This window comes from Colias eurytheme, chromosome 28 (genome assembly GCF_061535395.1).
Source record: "Colias eurytheme isolate Ceu_HAF_F1 chromosome 28, ilColEury1 Martin Lab GWU primary, whole genome shotgun sequence".
Taxonomy (NCBI): Eukaryota; Metazoa; Arthropoda; class Insecta; order Lepidoptera; family Pieridae; genus Colias; species Colias eurytheme.
The window spans coordinates 2800315-2821980 of record NC_143007.1 but is presented as its reverse complement, the minus strand read 5'-3'; the positions used below and the strand labels follow the sequence as shown (position 1 = coordinate 2821980).

At 32.8% G+C, this 21666-nt stretch overlaps 1 protein-coding gene across 1 annotated transcript in view; it reads left to right on the top strand.

The window, feature by feature from the left end:
- Nucleotides 1-21666, top strand: part of didum (dilute class unconventional myosin) — a 56504-nt gene that overhangs the window by 1621 nt on the left and 33217 nt on the right. Inside the window, exons 2-11 of the mRNA XM_090117380.1 lie at nucleotides 4402-4524; nucleotides 10162-10280; nucleotides 15436-15518; nucleotides 17023-17145; nucleotides 17727-17857; nucleotides 18280-18505; nucleotides 19114-19221; nucleotides 19588-19715; nucleotides 20356-20602; nucleotides 21081-21217. Coding sequence (XP_089973506.1) covers nucleotides 4402-4524; nucleotides 10162-10280; nucleotides 15436-15518; nucleotides 17023-17145; nucleotides 17727-17857; nucleotides 18280-18505; nucleotides 19114-19221; nucleotides 19588-19715; nucleotides 20356-20602; nucleotides 21081-21217 — 1425 coding nt within the window. The remainder of the gene's footprint in view (nucleotides 1-4401; nucleotides 4525-10161; nucleotides 10281-15435; nucleotides 15519-17022; nucleotides 17146-17726; nucleotides 17858-18279; nucleotides 18506-19113; nucleotides 19222-19587; nucleotides 19716-20355; nucleotides 20603-21080; nucleotides 21218-21666) is intronic.

The window sequence follows — 21666 nt, the reverse complement described above, 5'->3', positions numbered from 1 at the left end:
ATTTTCAAATCGGACCAGTAGTTTCTGAGATTAGTGCGTTCAAACAAACAAACTCTTCAGCTTTATAATATTAGTATAGATTAACCACAAAACAAATTAATGGTATTCAAATAACCTTTATGTGTATGTTTTTAATACCTTAAACCACTTAACAGTTAAAATTTATTCAAATTGCCAGCCCTATTTAAATTTTTTATGTCTTATGTTCTTGAAGTGGGTTTATTATTAAAAATTATGGTATAATATCCCACTTGTTTCAAACAACTATATTCATAGTATTTTCTTGTATGTGTGTATTATCTTTTATATATATATAAAATTCTCGTGTCACAATGTTAGTCTGCATACTCCTCCGAAACGGGTGGACCGATTCTCATGAAATTTTCTGTGCATATCGGGTAAGTCTGAGAATCGGCCAACATCTATTTTTCATATGTACCACGGGCGAAGCCGGGGCGGACCGCTAGTACATTTATAAATTAAATATTTTAATGGATTTTAAACGCAATTTATTCATTATATTTATTTATTATCCCACCATTTCACAAACTTTGCAGTGAGCGAACCTGGGTCTCACATTAAAATCATATATTCTAAAACTATATTCATAATAATAATATGTGAAAAGATTGTGTGGTTTATATTTTTATAAATATTTAATTCCTTGATAGTGTAAAATGAAGTTTACATAGAAACTTAGAAACATAGCAATTTGCTACAACTCAAAACTCAAACATTTATGTAATAACTCAGGCCCCGGAATAAAACCAAATTTACTTTAAAACTACATTTTAATTCAAATTAAACTTTTACACCCATTTCTGCATGATGCAGACCGGAGTTATGGAATCATTATACAATTGTAATATTTATTCTTAAGAAACCTTAAAAACTAATACCTACAGCAAAACCACTCCCACATTCCGTTCCCATGCGAACCGCATAGTCAGCAGTTTGCTGTGAAGTCGGGGCCATAACATATACAAAGGAAGATTATATAATTAACTCGCTGCTCCGCGCGGTTTCACCCCCGTGGCTCCACTCCTGTTGGTCGTAGCGTGATGATATATAGCTTATAACCTTCCTCGATAAATGTGCTATCTAACACCGAAAGAATTTTTCTAATCGGACCAGTAGTTCCCGAGATTAGCACGTTCAAACAAACAAACTCTTCAGCTTTATAATATTAGTAGAAAATTAATTAAGATAAATAAAACACTAAATAGGTACATTTTAATGTGATTGAACTTAGCAATATAAACAATAGTGAAATAAATATACAAAGTAAATAACAAGTGTTATTAACCCAGATGTTACTGAAACAATTTTTGTTATCATATTAAGGTGAAATTTACATATTGTGTCCATATTGCAAAAAGTTTAACTGGAAAATAGTATAAAAATTTTATCTATCGTGGAAATCTCGGAAAATGGTGTCCTTTTAAAAGGACGGTAGTAATATGTACTACTAATTAGGTAGACTATGATATTAAAATGACAACATACATTTCACATATATTTATGTAGCAATATGAAAGTTTTCAAAACATAATTCAGGATGCAAGGTTCCATTACATTTAGGACAATAGAAATTGGCTTTCTTGTGACATTCTATACACCAAAGCTGCTTGTCTCTGTACCTAATGATGTGATCTTTTCCATCAAATCCAGAGGTTTCATGGAAACTCTAGCACCTTTAGGTTCCTCATTCTTATATGTTTCGAGCAGAGCAGTTCCAACACTTCCACGAATGTGGAGATAATCATAATGGCCCCCTTTTACTTATATATTTGCCAAGAATTATGTATTGCAATATCTAGTCCATGACAAGTCAAAGAAAAATACCACTTCTTGCCTCTGATAGATGTCTTGTACAAACCGATGCTCTGGTCGGATCTGTCCACCCCTCCCAATTTCTCGTACTTACTTTTTTTACGACAAGTATATTTTTCTTCTGTTGTTGTGAAAATCTCTTTACCGTAGACACAGGCTGAATCGTATCAAAGTTTGATGCAACAGTCACAACACTGTTATCATTCCATTTGCAAAATAAATTTGTTCTGCTCTGGTCGATTGATGCTTGAATGTACCTCGTGGTGTCTTTTTCAATTCTCAAAGGCAGCAGGCTAAGGGCATTTCGCGACGCGATTTTCACGTACTGTGCCAGTACCCTTTATTCCTCGTACTCGAAGTTCATCAATGAAATGAATGGACTTAAAAAAGTTGTTAAAAAATAAATAGAATGCAGCTTTGCCCTATATTTGTCGCAGTACATCGGCATACTGTAATACAATGCTTGCACCCAATCCCAGAGGCTTTTGGTATTTGTTTTGATTACCAACATTATTCGATTGTCCTTGGTATGGATCACACCAAACTATGCAACCTAACCGTGACTCTCCGACCCAAAATTCCTACCCCCATCTTATCGATTTCCTTCTTATGAATTGCTTGCATGGATGGCCGCCATAGTAGGGCACCATGGCTTCGCCGATGCTGTGATACTCTTCAAAGAGTGCATGCGCAAAAAAGTACTCTGTAGTAGTACATATTACTACTGGCCTTTTAAAAGAACGGCAATTAAAACTGCATAAATATCACAAATAAAATGTAATCTAATAGTAGGTAATATATATTTCTGATAAAACACGTTTCAAATTACGTGTATTTAAAATAAATCAAGTAATTGGTTGTAATTTATTGATAATACATTTAACTTGATTTATCAATGGAAAATGGCAGAAATTCTTAAATAATTTAAAAATATACCACTGTTATAAAACGACACAACACTTTAATTTTCCAATTCCTACAACCGTGAGGTACCAAATGAATATAAACATTTTTTTCAAAAATGCCCTCATTGTTAATTATAATTTTATTTATGGTGCGTCCTTTTAAAAGAACGATAGTAACAACTGGGTTAACCTTTATATTAAGTGTCATGCTTATACAACAACTTGAAAGAATTTAAATCAGAAATATGAAAAAGAGAATTTAAATCCAACAATTAAAATAACAAATTCATAACCTCATTTGTTTTAAGAGTGTTGGTTAAATTATATATTCTAATAAGAATAATAAAATATATTATCTGCAACATTAGAATGATAATTATCCGTAAATTGTAAAAAATACTTAAATATTCGTAGACACAATAATGTGTTAAATAACTGTAAATTTCAATTTGTATGTAATTTATCTGCACCTCTAAAATCTCAACAAACCATTATTTAAAACTTGAGATTTGTATGCAAAATTATTTAAGTACATTGAGTTACTATGTACTTGTAATTTATAGTAGACTAGCGGTCCGCCCCGGCGTCGCCCGTGGTACCTACATGTTTAAAACTTTAAACTATCCTATCCCTCAAGTTGGATCGAACTGCACGTGGTGTGCGAATTTAATTACAATCGGTTAAGTGGTTTAGGAGTCCATTGAGAACAAACATTGTGACACGAGATTTATATATACATACTAGCGGTCCGCCCCGGCTTCGCCCGTGGTACATATTTACGTTTTCTCTACATAAAAACCATCCTCGTACTTCAAGGAATATAATAAAAAAAGAATTATCGAAATCGGTTCAGCCGTTCTCGAGTTATGCGCTTACCAACACATTTTGCGATTCATCACTACATAGTATAAAACAAAGTCGCTTTCCCTGTCCCTATGTCCCTATGTCCCTTTGTACGCTTAAATCTTTGAAACTACGCAACGGATTTTGATGCGGTTTTTTTTAATAGATAGAGTGATTCAAGAGGAAGGTTTATATGTATAATAAGATCCATTAAGTAGTGGAGAAGTACTGTTATTTTTGAGGTTTCTAATGTGATGTCGTAAAAAATTACATTTATTCCGCTTACATTGCAAACGCAGGCTGAACCCTACGAGTTTTATCAAAATAATGTACTAAGTATTATACACATTGAAAAGGTCTACAGAAAAGTCCACGATGGTATATGTCTATCTCTTATGGATAACCCACAATAACTTTTTTTTGTCATTTACTTTTTACGACAAAAATGGCTAATTTTCGAAGCGATTTTAACCAATACAGCATTAATCCTTAACCAATTAAATACCATGGATACATTGTTCATTTAATATAGATCTATATGGCCCTTTACACCGTATGATTTAAGTGAATATTTTCGAAGATATTACAGATTTAAAAATTGCAGGACGTAGCGTTTGCGGCCGCCCGGCTATGTATTTTATACCCGTGCGATGCCGGAGGCCGGAGCGGGCCGCTATATTTTTATACCTATACAACGTTCACAATTTTTCTGTAGTGTATTTAGTATCAGCATTGCACCCGTGCGAAGCCGGGGCGGGTCGCTAGTTTTTATATATAAGAAGAAGATTAAGACTTTTAACCAATATATTCTATGTTCCAGGGAGCCCGAGTATGGGTGGAGCACCCGATAAAGGTGTGGGAGGGCGCCACTGTCACCAGCGATTACCGGTCTGGAGTTGTCATCGTCCAGATAGATGATACCAATGAAATACGGCAGATAAAGGTAAGAGAAAAAAAAACTCTTTTTGATCATTGAGAGAATTGGATACATATTTGAGGCAGTACGGTGAAGATGTATCACGCTTTGTGATCGTGTTTTTTCTATTATTTATATAAATCTTTTACGCATTTAAATTTAAATAATAATGAATTTATAAAATTTGAGGAGGATCGTAAGAAGTGTCCAATTAGATGTATGCAGCATTTTATGCCTATGTTTTGCTTATCTGCTTATTCACGGAAGGAAGTCAAATAATACACTATTAATATTAATGTTGGTATTAAATACATGATTTAGCGTGTTTGTATCCTTTTTAGGGTTCCGTAGCCAAAATGGCAAAAACGGAACCCTTATAGTTTCGTCATGTCCGTCTGTCCGTCTGTCCGTCTGTCCGTCTGTCACAGCCGATTTACTCGGAAACTATAAGTACTACAGTGATGAAATTTGATGGGAATATGTGTTGTATGAACCGCTACAAAAATATGACACTAAATAGTAAAAAAAAGAATTGGGGGTGGGGCCCCCCATACATGTAACTGAGGGATGAAATTTTTTTTTTCGATGTACATACCCGTGTGGGGTATCAATGGAAAGGTCTTTTAAAATGATATAAAGTTTTCTAAAAAACATTTTTCTTAAAGTGAACGGTTTTTGAGATATCAGCTCTCAAAGTCGTAAAAAGTATGTCCCCCCCCCTCTATTTTTATAACTACGGGGTATAAAATTCTAAAAAAAATAGAGGTGATGCATGCTAATTAACTCTTTCAACGATTTTTGGTTTGATCAAAGTATCTCTTATAGTTTTTGAGATAGGTTGATTTAACTGTAATTTATTATATTTGCTGCTACGGAACCCTTTGTGCGCGAGCCCGACTCGCACTTGGCCGGTTATTATCCAATACATAGGAAGTAAAAGCAGTCTATAATAAATTCTCTTTTTGGTGGCTGAACTACGAAACAGATGAACCATTTTTCCGGAATCTTGTTACCTATTATAAGTTAGTGTTCTACGGTGTTCATTGAACTGTAGCTGCTGTAGACTTTTTTTTTGTAAAAAACACGTTTGCTCATAAAAATCTCATACACACCAATCGAAATCCAATTTCCTGATTATAACTTGTAAAAGATATAAGTTCCCTGTATTAATTTTTAAACCACATCTTTAACAAGGTTATTTCAAAGACCTTTGTGGTGTAGCATTGTGGTTTTCTAACCTTAGGTGTGAATGCTGGTAATTATATCCTTTTTAACAATAGTATGTTTTAATTTTTCATTATCTGTGGTAGTGTGGACGGACTTTACGCGGGAAATATTTAAATGGTTCGAATTGTTTTCGATTTTAAAGACATAAAAGTAAGTACATAGTAAAATGATGTAAGAAAAGTGCGAGTATTGTAAAATGTGAACGTGATAAATTTCCTGGAAACATTGGAATTTATTCAAAATATCCTCCAATTTATGAAATATTTCCTATTGGAAGGTACATAACTCTAGATTCTAAATGACCATAGCCTATGACCTATAGCACAGTAGCCTATAGTTTCCTTAATACCTACATCAATGGTTTGATATACCTGATTCGATTATGTCGTAATAACACGATGATGTAGGTAATCAAGCTTGTTTTAATCGACTACATACTATCAATATGTTTTACTATATCGCGTGAAAAGTAGCCTATGTAATCCACACTAATCGCCTATAAAATTTCTTTGAAAACCGATTAACTGTTTTACGTGAAAGAACATTTATCCTTGTTATAATAATTTTCGTGTTATTTCGTGTAGTTGTAGAATGACTTATCTTAATATGTATTATCGTCTCTCCTTTAAAATAAAGCGAAATACACAATTCAATGTTCTTTGTAAACAGTACATCATTTGTAGCATTGATCTTATTTGTTTAAATCATATTAATAGGGTTAAACGTTACTTAAGTAATCAGTTATTAGATTAATTTCCATTGCTGTCTTACCGCGCACGTGTCGGCAGTCGTATAGAAATCATTTAGTTAGTCGTATGCATGTGTTATTGAAATTGTTTTCTTTTAAGAAAGTGTGATAGTGACATCAGCCAAAATTGGATGTGGTATGGGACGGCTTCTGTGGGGGAGTTCGACTTTCCCACAGAATTTCGCCGTTAATCACTTGTATCCTGGTGTTTTGTTTTACCCGGTGAGTGTGAAATATGCCTTAAAAAAATAGACAAGTGATTGAACCATAGAGTACGAAAAAGTTAAAGATTAAGAACTATTTTGGAAGGTCGGTTTAAAAACATGACATTTTGCCGTTATCCGTCATAGAGTTACTACTCTACTGGTAGTAGACCTTAGTAGACATTATAAAGTACAAATATTTAACAAAGTTAAGGATTGCGAACTTTCAATCGTTTTTGGAACGTCGGTTTAAAAATGCATGTTGCTTTTCGGTTATATGTCATAGAGTTACTACTCTACTACTAGTAGTAAGATATCATAGAGTACACATATTTTAAAAAGTTAAGGATTGGCAACTTTCAATCGCTTTTGGAACGTCAGTTAAAAAACACTTGAATTTTCGCTGTTATCTATTATACAGTATTAGAAATAAACCACAGAGTGCAAACCTTTAAAAAAGTTAAGGATTTAGAACATTTCGTCGTTTTTTGGATCGTATATTTAAAATACACGAGTTTTAGCAATGGAGTAGGGTGTAGTAAGAGATATTTGCATGCAATAAGAAAACAAAGAAATGACATTGCGATATATTATGTTCTACGTAAATTACTTCAAGGAGCAATCAGAGAAATGCGTCATTATCGAAAAAGGAAGCCTTTTAACAGAACGCGTGTTTATTTATTACAATAATAGTTATTTTTCTTATGTCTTGTGAATTGTGATGTGAATGAATGTTGTAATATTTGAAGCTCTTCTTATTTTTTGATTATCTTGGCGTAAATGGTTTTGCTATATCACCCAGTTACTTAGAAAAATTGTTTACGACCTATTCGCTGCTCTACAGAATACATATTCGCAAAATATGTGCAACTGTTTCGAAAAATACCTATCCAAGTACTTATGCAAATACCCCCAATTATATTAACATTTTTCGGTAAAAATTATAAATGTACAGGCATACACAGCGATATAATTTGAAAATTTTCACCCATTTGTAAAGTCTAGTATTTTTGGCGCTACAAAACGATATACTTACATATCGATTTGGGTGAAATTATACAACATTTTTGAAGTGAAACTTCTTTATCGGGGTTGGAAAAAAATTTAGTGTAACATTTTTTCGTTACGCGTGACATTTTTCTGTTACGCGCCATCTTTTTCTTATCCCTATTCCCTACCACGCGTGATTCGACGGATTTCTGTAAAGTTGCATATTATAGTTAATTATTTTTTGAAAAATAAGGTCATAAAGAAGTTTCACTTCTTACGTGTGTACACTAGTACACGCACAACATTTTTTTTTCGTTTGAAACCTTTATTACCTCACTTAAATACTTTGTATGTATATTTTTAAATATTCTCGACTACTTGCAGCTTAAATATTTTAACCAATTGACCGACTTATATTGTATTCTTGTTAAGTGGAAACGCGAGGTAAAATTGTATTTATTCGTATGGTGATTAAAATATTTTTATGAATAAAATTTTAATTCAAATGCTTATAAATGAGAAATATTGGACATAGGCGTTGCTACGATACAGTGAAAGACGCGGGTTCGAATGCCGGAGATTTTCTTATAATTATTTATCATATTTTTATGAAACATATAATAAAGATGACAAATATGTAAAGGTCACTAACGAAACTAATATTAAAATATGTATCTATCTATCTATTATAATCAGTAAAACAAATAAACAAAATCTTATATGAATTTAAAATACTAGAATGTCGTCACCACCCACATTTTCTTTGATTTAACAACAGTTTATATTGTCATGTTCCATTATGTGTCTGTGTGTGTGTGTGTGTGTGATGTTTCCCATTGTGGGGTATGGGCACAGATTCGTTATGGGGCAGATATATGACATCTGTTTCATTGATATATTTTCTTCATGGGCAAAAATGTGATCACTGATCAACCTTCTATGTGTGTACTGCAACTTGCCTGCAACCTTTAAAGATGAGATTGTTTAAGAATAGGTAAAATTCGATCACGTGGCGAGATTCTAACCTGCGTTATTCGCCTTACCGGGGCGACACTTGACCTCTCGGCTACCCGTGATCATAGAATATAATATACCCTCGTGATCCCGTTTACAACTTAACATACATAAAACAAAAATATTTAATAATAAAATAACTAAAAAAAACATGTTTTTATACGAGATAATTGTTTTTCGTCATATTATGAAAGGTTTTGACATTTAAACATTTTAAATGTCAGTCAGTGCACATAGTTGCAGTATATTGTCATAGTTTAAATATAATAAAACCTGCTATATACTGCTAAAATAATTAGTAATTACTAGCTTTTCGCCCCTGACATTACTCGCGTGCATGTCACGGTATTACTCGTCAAACTAATGTATACAAATTACAAGTTTTGCTTGAAGTTTCATCAAGGCAAAAAGTAGGTTTTGGTATGCGAAGTTCTACCTATCTATATATCTAATGCAATCAAATAGGTTCAGCAGTTTATAAGTGAAAATGTGATAGAATGATTTTCCATATTACATTAATATTTAATACTTACGTTAAATATAATTAGAAAATATTTCAGAATAATTATTGTTCTGAAAAATTTCCAAGTCTTAATCTTTTCTTATATGCTTGTAAGACCAATAAACTACCTTTTGCATTTTACAAATATTCCATACATATTTGGATGTTTTTATACAATAAAGATAAATAAATAGCAGATTGATATATCCAATTGCGTAATCGGAATTAAAATTCACTATCTGTATCCTGGCATTGATAATGCGCTGATGTCATTTATAAACAAACGACATTTAATATTTTTAAAATGTTAACTGCTTTACTAGACTGTATGTATGTAAAATATTATGTTTTTTATCGATGTAAATAGACATTATAACTTTGATAGTCAAAAATATAGATAAAAATGCTCTAATAGAAAAAAATCAAAAATATAGATAAAAATGCTCTAATAGAAAAAAAAAATTGCTTTATAAATTATGTAACCTAATAGTTAGATACTTTAATAATATAACCCGTCGGAAATTAAATTATTAAGGGAATAGTAAAAGTAAAGAGGCTTCGCCAAGTCACTGATTTCGCGCCAAAAGTTTTTAAAACTATTTAAAAATTTTGTAGAATTTGGTTCATTATGAATGTTAATTTCGGAGAACGTTTACTACGTTTAAGATCGAAAAATAAAATTAAATGATGTGATAAAAAAAACGGAGACAAAAGAAGCATTATATCAAGTAGTTTTTCAAATGTCGTTTGTTAAGGTAAAAACGCCAGAACTATTTCTAAAAAGTATCAGGAACTGTAGAACTCAACTGCACGCGATAAGAACTCACATTTTTTTTTTGATCTGCTAAAAATGATCTGCTAAGTTCACTAACATCAGTTTCACCGTGGTTTCATAAAACCACACAACATTTTTTAGTTATATTTTACAAAAACATTTTCAATTTAATAGTAATAATATATTTATTTATAAAATGTTACAGATCACAGATGAAAGACGCATGCCGCCGTTGCGGAATCCGTCGCTCCTGATTGGTCAAAATGATCTCACTTCTCTTTCTTACCTGCATGAGCCTGCGGTGCTGCATAACCTTAAAGTTAGGTAAGTAACAAATTATTTATTTAATTTATTTTATTTTATAAATCACTACATAGTATAAAACAAAGTCGCTTTCTCTGTCCCTATGTCCCTATATCCCTATGTCCCTATGTCCCTTTGTACGCTTAAATCTTTGTAACTACGCAACGGATTTTGATGCGGTTTTTTTTAATAGATAGAGTGATTCAAGAGGAAGGTTTATATGTATAATAACATCCATTAAATGGTGGAGAAGTACTGTTATTTTTGAGGTTTCTAATGTGATGTCGTAAAAAAATACATTTTTTCCGCTTACATTGGAAACGCAGGCTGAACCCTACGAGTTTTATTAAAATAATATACTAAGTATTATACACATTGAAAAGGTCTACAGAAAAGTCCGCGATGGTATATGTCTATCTCTTATGGATAACCCACAATAACTTTTTTTTGTCATTTACTTTTTACGACAAATAATGGTTAATTTTCGAAGCGATTTTAACCAATACCGCATTAATCCTTAACCAATTAAATACCTTGAATACATTGTTCATTTAATATAGATCTATATGGTCCTTTACCCCGTATGAAATAAGTGAATATTTTCGAAGATATTACAGATTTAAAAATTGCGGGACGTAGCGTTTGCCGCGGTACCGGCCGGCCGCCCGGCTATATATTTTATACCCGGAAGCCGGAGCGGGCCGCTATGTTTTTATATACAACGTTCACAGTTTTTCTGTAGTGTATTTAGTATCAGCATTGCACCCGTGCGAAGCCGGGGCGGGTCGCTAGTTAGGTATATTTTTGTATGTGGAAACTCCGGAGAGTTTTACCGCCTAAATAATGTAAAAATCTTTTTAAGCTATAAATAAATTATGGTAAAACTGTCAACTGATGATGATAAATAAGAGTGATGATGATAAATAAGAGTCCATTTATTATAGTGTTTTAGTAAGTTGTTTCTACGTAATATGTGTCCACTCATAAGAAGTATTCTTTTATCACAATTATTTGAAACTTTTCTTAGTACAGTAATCCAAAAGTAATAATGCGCATAGAAATCTTCGTCACTGTTCGGCAACTGTCATATTCCCGGAGCGTCCGAAGATGATATTTATATAGAGTGGTTAAATGCATTTTCTTCATGCATAATTTAGTCAAATTATGTGTTTTGTGCAAAAAGAGATAAATATTGATTTGTAAGTGACGATTTTGTTTCGATAATTCCTTGCAAGTAAATAGCGAAGTTAACCCCACGATTGCGAATATATTATCTTTGTTGGATTGATTTACTTGGAAAATTTTAAAGTGTCTTACTGAAGCTGGTGTAATGATGGAAGAAAAGAAGGTTAAAATAACACAACATTAAAGGCTTTGTCACATAGGACGCGTATTTTAGCGCTGCGTAGTAGCGCTACAGCGTCCTGTTTTAACGTCGTGCGAGGCTTCGTCAAACAGAACGCTTTAGCGCGCGTTAGGACACAGCAATTGATATTATTAAAGCTGCATGTTGTTTACATAATTATTACTTACGAACAAAACAAGGTACAGCGATATTAACTCCGGAGTCGGAAGAATTTTTTACTTACCAGTTTCATTAATTTCTTCTCCGATTTGTGCCCACAATTTTGCCTTCATTGATATATCTTTATAGTTTATATGAACTATCCTTCGTATTATATAAGCATGGATATTTTCTAACCAATTCTATCAAATTTTCGGTCATTATGCAGTATTTTATTATTATTTTACGCCTATTAACTCCGACGCTAAAATAAAATTTGTAAAAAAATACAACACCCGACGTTAAAGCGTCCTAACGCCACGACTGAGCGTTGCGTACTACTAGCGCCGGCGCTCTGTTTGACGGTATTCTACGATGGTAGTAGAACACATCTTAGCGTCATATCGCGGCGTCAACTTAACGCTCTGACGCGCGCTAAGTACGCGTCCTGTCTGACAAAGCCTTTATCATCACTACATAGTATAAAACAAAGTCGCTTTCTCTGTCCCTATGTCCCTTTGTACGCTTAAATCTTTGAAACTACGCAACGAATTTTGATGCGGTTTTTTTTAATAGATAGAGTGATGAGTCAAGAGGAAGGTTTATATGTATAATAACATCCATTAAATAGTGGCGAAGTACTTTTATTTTTAGGTTTCTAACGTGATGTCGTAAATAATTACATTCTTTTCCGCTTACATTGCAAACGCAGGCTGAACCCTACGAGTTTTAACAAAATAATGTACTAAGTATTATACACATTGAAAAGGTCTACAGAAAAGTCCGTGATGGTATATGTCTATCTCTTATGGATAACCCACAATAACTTTTTTGTCATTTACTTTTTACGACAAATAATGGCTAATTTTCGAAGCGATTTTAAAAAATACAGCATTAATCCTTAACCAATTAAATACTTTGAATACATTGTTTATTTAATATAGATCTATATGGCCCTTTACACAGTATGATTTAACTTTAAGTGAATATTTTCGAAGATATTACAGATTTAAAAATTGCGGGACGTAGCGTTTGCGGCGGTACCGGCCGGCCGCCATTGCACCCGTGGGAAGCCGGGGTGGGTCGCTAGTATTGTATAAAATATTGTTTTCAAACACAGGTTTACATTTAAACCATATATGTAAATCTAATCATTATAATCTCAGCTCAAAAGTATTTAAAGTACTGATCATTCTTCAATATTATGACATTTACAAAAAAATAATAATAAAATCAATAAAAATCAGGGATTATCTTTATTTCTGACATTTTAGCTCTTCTTCGTTTTCACTTTTCCTACTGCCATCACCTGTGTAAATCATTTCATCGATTAATTCAATTCACCTTTAAAAACAAAACCAAGATGTATGTAATAGCAGCTCTATATAATTCCACACAGAGAGAATACGTGCAGTCACCACCAATATTTAAAGACGACTGACGGATTTTTCAGTTTTTTGACTGACAGGCTACCGTCACCTACCGCCCGATTTGTTTTTGATTGTGTATGACCGTGAATTGACTTCTATTTCTTTTGAACAAGGTGTAAAATGCAAGTGCATTGTTTAGGGCTCTTACGATTCAATGATTCGAGTGTTTTCGGAAATACGACAATTAGCGAAGATTTGCATGTGCATTATTAACTTTGGAGTACTGTAAATGTATATAACTACATATTCTCTTATAAGAAAAAATAAATTAAACCAATACTTTGTTTTTATATTTAAGTTCACAGTGCACAAACATAATTAATATAAATCATTAAGTGTTATTACAATCGAATTTAAAAGTTAATACAATACATTAAGTTTCAATTTCGCTTGCAGTGATACTTTTATTACACAAACGATCTTCTAAGTCTTTAATAGAGACAATTATATTACATTGTATTAGCAATTAACTCTATATTAGATTACATAACCATTTATATAGACCTATATGTTCTTTAAAGAACATTCAAAAGAGAGACCAAGTTATAATTGATGAAATTATTATCCAATTTCAATTATATGCATTAGTTGTTTAGTTAAAACTTAAAATCAATGCTAATGATGATTAAAATACCTAAATGTTAAGATACCTTACAAAATCTGTGCAAATACATAAAATTGAACTGTTTGTTTGTTTGCTTGTACGCGCTATTCTCAGGAACTACTGGTCCCATTTGAAAAATTATTTCAGAGTCCGATAGCCTTTATTGAGGAATAAGAAATCTTTGGTGAAGTACATGCTTATAAGTTTAAGCTGGATTTTTGTACAATAAAGTACGAGGACAAGGGTAATCATCATGTTTGATCAATGGGAGGGGCAATGCGAGTAAAACCACGGGACACAATATTTACATATACCAACATAACTTAAAATCCTGTAAGTTAAGTTTCAAATTCTTCGAAATTCTATTCAAATACGATTTGATAATTTAAAACCAAAAAAATTAAAAAGTTCGTTTATCAATTGTCCAAAATGTGGCCCAAGATTCATATTACCTTAACACCTGCTTCAAATAAATAAATTTGAATACATTATATAATAAAACTATAAAACCACTTGTACAAACATTCCTTACTGCGTAGGTATAGCCTAAAGATATAACGAATATTTTTAACTACATTTAAATAAAAACACTTTTAATTTCAAAACTGTTCAGTCCTTGACCTCGATTCTTCGGTCTCAAATTCGATAATTAGAACCTCGATAAATAAAGTAACTGGTTTTTGGAATATCTGTAATTTGAATATTAGATTAATATTAAAATACATGTTTCTCATTCGTGTCGAAAGTAACGTATTCTTAAAAGAGAGGTTATAAAACTATCTAGTTTTTTTAGTCTATCTAGTTTTTATTAGTAGGATAGTGCTAACCAGATGTTAGCACTATCCTACTAATATTATAAATGCGAAAGTTTGTGAGGATGTGTGTGTGTGTATTTGTTACTCTTTCACGCAAATACTACTGAACCGATTACAATGAAATTTAGCACACAATATATAGAGGGTAACTTGGATTAACACATAGGATAGGTTTTATCCCGGAAATCCCACGGGAACGGGAACTATACGGGCTTTTCTTTGAAAACGCGGGCGAAGCTAGTCAATAATAATAATTAATTGTTATGTATAGCTGCAATATCCATAATATCTTAACTCTATAAAGAGTGTATGTTTGTATTTATAACCTTAAAAACCACTTAAACTTTTTTGAAAATTCTTACACCAGTAAAAGCTATAATTGACAGTCAATTTTTTATGTTATTGATTACCTATTCCGATTTCCGATAAAATCTAGGCGGAGTCGAAACGAATGCTTAGTGTATTATAACTTCCCTGTTTGTAATTTTTAATTGAGGCTATCTATATATATAAAACTCAAAGGTGACTGATATAGTGATCTATCAACGCACAGCCCAAACCACTGGACGTATCGGGCTGAAATTTGGCATGCAGGTAGATGTTAGGACGTAGGCATCCGCTAAGAAAGGATTTCCCGAAATTCTTGCGGGAACGGGGAAAAACGGGGATGCACGTACAAAGTCGTGGGCGGAAGCTAGTTCAAATATATAGCTTCAACCTTTTATTTTACGAAAATCCAGTATTAACGTATATGCAAGTATATTACCAAATATACCTTCTATCTAGTTCAGTACATAATATTATATTTTATGTATTTTTCCAGATTCTGTGATCGAAATGCCATCTACACATACTGCGGGATTGTCCTCGTGGCTATCAACCCTTACTATGATTTACCTATTTATGGTAAGATTTCTAAACTAATTTTTAAAACTGACATGATTTAAAAGGAGTTTCTTGCCGGTTCTTCTCCGTAGATACTGCTTTCCGAATCGGTGGTAAATGTTAAAAATATGTAATGACGTTTCAAAAGTGCTTCTATAAGAAGTCTAATTGAATAAATAAATGTTTGAGTTTGAGTTTGAAATTAAAAAACTATTGAGTATTTTTGCCCATGTTTCTTGTTAGATCAAACATTGTAGTGGTCTCGTATTGAATATTAATAAAGAGACAATGCATAAAATTGTAAAAGTTAATATGAACGTTTGATCCTCGAAGGATCATTTTGTAAAACTTAACTGAGCATTAGTCGATCGAAACAGAAATTGCATGTTTTTGACTGAGAAAATTTTAAGACTCATTTAACATTTTTTTTGTTATTTGATGTAAAATACGAAAGCACCAAACAAAAGTCTACTTAAAGCATTATATTTATATAATATACATGTAAAAAGATAAATGTAAAATTATAGTAGAGTCATTTTAATAGGCAACATTTGACAGTTCAACAAAATTCAACAACGTAACCTAGTAACGACAACATAGAATAACATGATATTTCGTTTTGTTAGAACTGCACATTTGCTTAACTTTTTTCAATTACGACCACATATTTATAATAATAATGACCGATACAAGTAATTTTAAGATTTCATTTTACTGATAAACCATTCTAAACATAATAAACAATTTCTGAATTGAAGAACTGACGTCGCTACAATTTTGTGTCAATAAACCTTTTTTCTTTTTAAATACCAGAGACGTTACTCTAAAAATCGAAATCTGACATCTAGAATCGAATGCATTGATTACTTGTGAATAAAAATCATCATAAATTAATAAATTAGATTGACAAATGTTTCAAATCCGTATCGATTAATTCACTTTAATCGATGTTTTTAAGCAGGTTACCTCTCTTCGAAGATAAAATTGATAGACGTCAAATGTTGCCTATTAAATTGGCTCGACTATAATCACAGGACACAATAGAGTACCCAATAAAACTCAACTTAGAACGTCCCCTAATTAATGATTTTTCTTATCTATACTAATATTATAAAGAGGAAATGTTTGTAATTATGTACGTATGTATGTATGGTTTTCACGCATAAACTACTGGACCGATTTCAAAAATTCTTTCACCAGCTGCATCTTCACTGAGCAACATAGACTATATTGCATTTTCAAAAAATTAGAGATCCTTACCAAAAATGCAATAATGTAAAAATTCCATAATAAAAATTCTGTAATCGCGTGCGCTGCGGAATCTATTCCTTGAAGTACGAGGATGGTTCTTATGAAAAAAAAAACGTAAACGTGTAGGTACCACGGGCGAAGCCGGGGCGGACCACTAGTCTATTATATAATCATTACTTACCAACAATAATTATTACTGTCCCGCCTCGTGATCAAATTTTTTCTATACTTTATAAATTTATAATAATAACGATTATTTTTAACATATTTATAGGAGACGAAACGATTATGGCTTACCGTGGCCAGTCAATGGGAGATCTGGATCCCCACATATTCGCCGTTTCAGAAGAGGCCTATACGAAGTTGGAAAGGGAGAGGCGAGACCAGAGTATCATAGGTATGTTTTTAAAGTAATTGTTTATTTTTTAGGTATATAGGTAATTGATATTGTTAAACATGGAAATAACCCATGATGGAATAGAAGTTTTGTAAAAATAAAATTTTTATGGGACCAATTCGAAACCATTCCGCATCAAACAAAAAAAAAAATCACGTAAATCGGTTCAGAAACCTCGGAGTAATCGGTGTACATACATGAAAAAAATACCGGCCGAATTGATAACCTCCTTCTTTTTTTGAAGTCGGTTAATAATTGATTTATGATGACAAAACGTAAAATGAAATAACTACTAATAAATCTTTAAATCGCCAACTAGACCAAATTAAAAATACACACAAAAGGTTTAAAAAAAAGATCAAGTAAATCGAAAAACCAAGTAAAAAGTTTTAGGTGATAAACAAAAAATAGGGAAATTAGTTTTGTCTTTTATTAGAAGCCCATTGAAAAGGTGGTAGCGATGAAAAATAGTTTTTTAAATGATTATTAATTTATAGTTTATACTCATTAAAAAAAAAAAAAAAAACTGTTCCATGTAACATATTGTTTGAGCTATCTATATTATTTTTACAAATTCCCAGTAAGCGGCGAGTCCGGCGCTGGCAAGACGGTATCAGCAAAGTATGCGATGCGATATTTCGCAGCGGTCGGAGGTAATGCCAGCGAGACTCAAGTGGAGAGGAAAGTACTTGCTAGCAGTCCTATTATGGAGGTAAGTGATCACCATCACCATCATCATCAACATTTAATAGATTGTGGTTGTATTTGTTTATAATATACTAGCTTACCGCCCGCGGCTTCGCCCGCTTTGTCTAAAACCTAATAAATTATATACTAAAACCTTCCTCTTGAATCACTCTATCTATTAAAAAAACCGCATCAAAATCCGTTGCGTAGTTTTAAAGATTTAAGCATACAAAGGGACATAGGGACAGAGAAAGCGACTTTGTTTTATACTATGTAGTGAAGATATATTATATTAGTAGGGATTTATAATATGTATATCAATGTTTCTTAAATAATATTTCGTCGTTTAAAAAATATTTTAATTTCACCTTAATTTCCAAGACATTTTTGAATCACACATCGCAAAACGCACCCTAATCTCCTATTAATAAAGTCCACTTTCCCCAGGCGATAGGAAACGCGAAAACGACACGAAACGACAATTCCTCCCGTTTTGGCAAGTTCATAGAGATCCACTTCGATTCCCAATACCGGATATCCGGGGCCAGTATGCGGACATATCTTCTGGAAAAATCTAGAGTTGTCTACCAAAGTAGTGGGGAAAGGAACTACCATATTTTCTACCAATTGTGTGCAGCGGCGGCTATGGATCAACTGCCGGATTTGCAATTAGGTAGGTTTTGGTAGAAATTTTTACGTAGTAATTTTCTTATGTCAATATGCAATTTATATTCATTTAGGTAGTTTAACAGGAATTAATAAATATTCTACTATTAAATATATTCTACCAGTTTATGCTACTGCTGTGAATAAATCGCCACTAACTATAATATAATTTGCAATTAGATAAACCTTAGAAGGTTATGGTAGAAATTATGAGTGTTCTACCATAAACTACCAAATATTCTACAATGTACTACCATATGTGCAGCGGCAACACATCGTGACTCAGAGTTTGATAACGCATGTTGAAATGACACTGTTGATCAACTGTATCTCAACAGAACATGAATTATATAATTATCGATCAACCTGACTTGTAAATATGTATAACATGCAGAAAGCATGCAGATATTTATTTTTTACATATTTTACCGTAACCACTTAAAAACATTGCATAAGCTTGTTGCTTCTCGAGGCAATATTGCAGAAAATGGAAATATGTATATGATGATCAGTCAATGAAAATTACAATTTTATTTAAAAAAAATAAGCTTTATATTTCAGCCTTTTCTCCTAATTTGTAAACAGTGAATTAATATAAAATAATGTGTTTCACAGATCATCAAGACGCATTCCATTATTTGAATCAAGGCGGTAGTCCTGATATTGATGGTGTGGATGATTACAAAACATTCAAAGAGACTAAAAATGCTTTAACCACTTTGGGTAAGTTGATTTAATTAATCTTAAGACTTAAATAATAAATGAATTGATATAATTTTACTAAACTATAGAAACTTAGTTTTATTTACCAATATTTCTGTAGCCTTGCCAAAAACACAGCTTTTGATAAATTAAAAAATATTTATGGAGTTTTTAATATTGATTTAACAAGATGTCAATTTTACCTCGCTCATTTCTAATTATACAAAATATTGTATAATTAGAACTATGCAGTTAAATTTTTTATCTATAATGTATTTTTACACATTTTAAAATTATTCTAATATCCTTTTTGGTTATTTCACATACCGGTTATATTATGTCATTAATAACTATACATTTATTAATATAATATTAACAATTTCACAGGTGTAACAGAATCCGAGCAACAGAACATGTTCACAGTGTTAGCGGCCATCTTGCATTTGGGTAACGTTCAACTGACGTCGGAGCCAGATGACGGCGATCCGAATAACCAAGATGGCGCCTATATACATGTAGGTTACTTCCGGTTAATAAATAAGTGTGTGGAGTTTCTGAAGGAAGGAAATTAATGTGTTTGTTTATTGTTTTTTTTCTTTTACGAAATAAAATGATGTTGAATGTTCTATGTTTAGATATGTATGTATGTATCATTGATTCCATCGTGTTGAATGATTGATTGGTTGAATGTTAGTTGGATTGTGGATTGATTGTTTTATTTATTTATTAGATTTATATTGGACTTCTTTAATGACATTGATTGATTGTTAGTTTGAGAGTTGCCTGAATTGTCTGACTGTGATTTATTTACCATATTTCTTATATTTTCCATTCAGATTAATAATTGATTTGATTTTTTATTGGTTTGTTTATTGTAAACTTGATTTTCTAACCACTGATTGATTTTTTATGTACTATGATCCTATTTTTCGATTTAATTTATTCATAGTAGCATATAGTTTATATATTACTAGCGGCCCGCCCCGGCTTCGCCCGTGGTACATATGAAAAATAGATGTTGGCCGATTCTCAGACTTACCCGATATGCACAGAAAATTTCATGAGAATCGGTCCACCCGTTTCGGAGGAGTATGCAGACTAACATTGTGACACGAGAATTTTATATATATAAGATTATTTTTTATATTTTTATAGCCACAAGACAAGCACCTAACAGCCGCTTGTTCGCTCCTGGGCGTATCTCGTGCCGAACTATCTCGCTGGCTGACCCACCGTCGCATAGCATCAGCGCACGAAGTGATAGTGTCCCGTATGGACCGCCTTCGCGCCGCCTTCGCTCGCGACGCGTTAGCGAAGCGAATGTACGGCGAGCTGTTCGCGTGGCTGGTACGGGCGGTTAATAGGGCGCTGGACACTGGCAATACCAAGAGACACTTTATTGGTAAGTGGGGGGTACTATGGATACTTTTCAGTGAGTTGGAGACACTTTATCGCGAACGAAAGCGAAGCGAATGTACGGCGAGCTGTTAAACATAAATTTTAAGGCTGGGTTGCACCATGTTTTAAACTTAAATTACTGACACAGGTGTCAAATACGAAATGACATAACATTTGACTTGAGACTTTGATAACTATAACTATGCCAAAAATACGATAGTGTAACCCATTTTGCTGTAATGTAAAAGTTACTATTACTGTTATTGTTAAATTTGACATTAACCTTAACTATTACTAAATATGGTACAACCAAGCCTAAGTACATTATGATTATGCTCCAGGACGAATAATTGATCCTTTTTCTAGTAAAGTGTGAAACAGTTCAGTTATTTATGATATTTTTAATAGCACATTGCTCTTTTTTTACAAAAACCTCGACTCTGTACAAAATAGCCATGCTTATTTTATTTTTCAATTTACAGGTGTCCTTGATATCTATGGATTCGAGACGTTCGAAATAAACTCGTTCGAGCAGTTTTGTATCAATTACGCTAACGAAAAACTGCAGCAACAGTTCAATTCGCACGTATTCAAGTTGGAACAAGATGAATATATTAAGGTTAGTTTTTATTTGTTTTTAAGCTATTGCATAGCTTCTATCGCGGGCCTTGAGCGCGGGGAGCGAATGCAGAAATTCCGTAACGAAAAAAACCTCACGCTCCCCACTCCGACGGGCGCGGAGGTGTGGCTTGAAGGCATAGCATGCAATAGCTTTACCGCGGCAGTCCCCGAGTGACACACGTCTTTTTTTGAACGTTTTCCAAGGTCTTATAACGTAAAAGAGTCATGTAGTTATAGTCATTTAGTTGCGGAGACAAAAGTTGCTCTTGCGCGCTAGCCATTATTCTTCTACGAAAGTCATGTCAAATTAATGTAATAGAATAAAATTGTATTGATACTGACTTTTTAAGCCTGTATTTGTGTTTGTATTAAACACAATTACGTATATACATACTACACATCTAGATTTACTCATTCATTCACTCACTCATTCAAAAACTGTCCGAG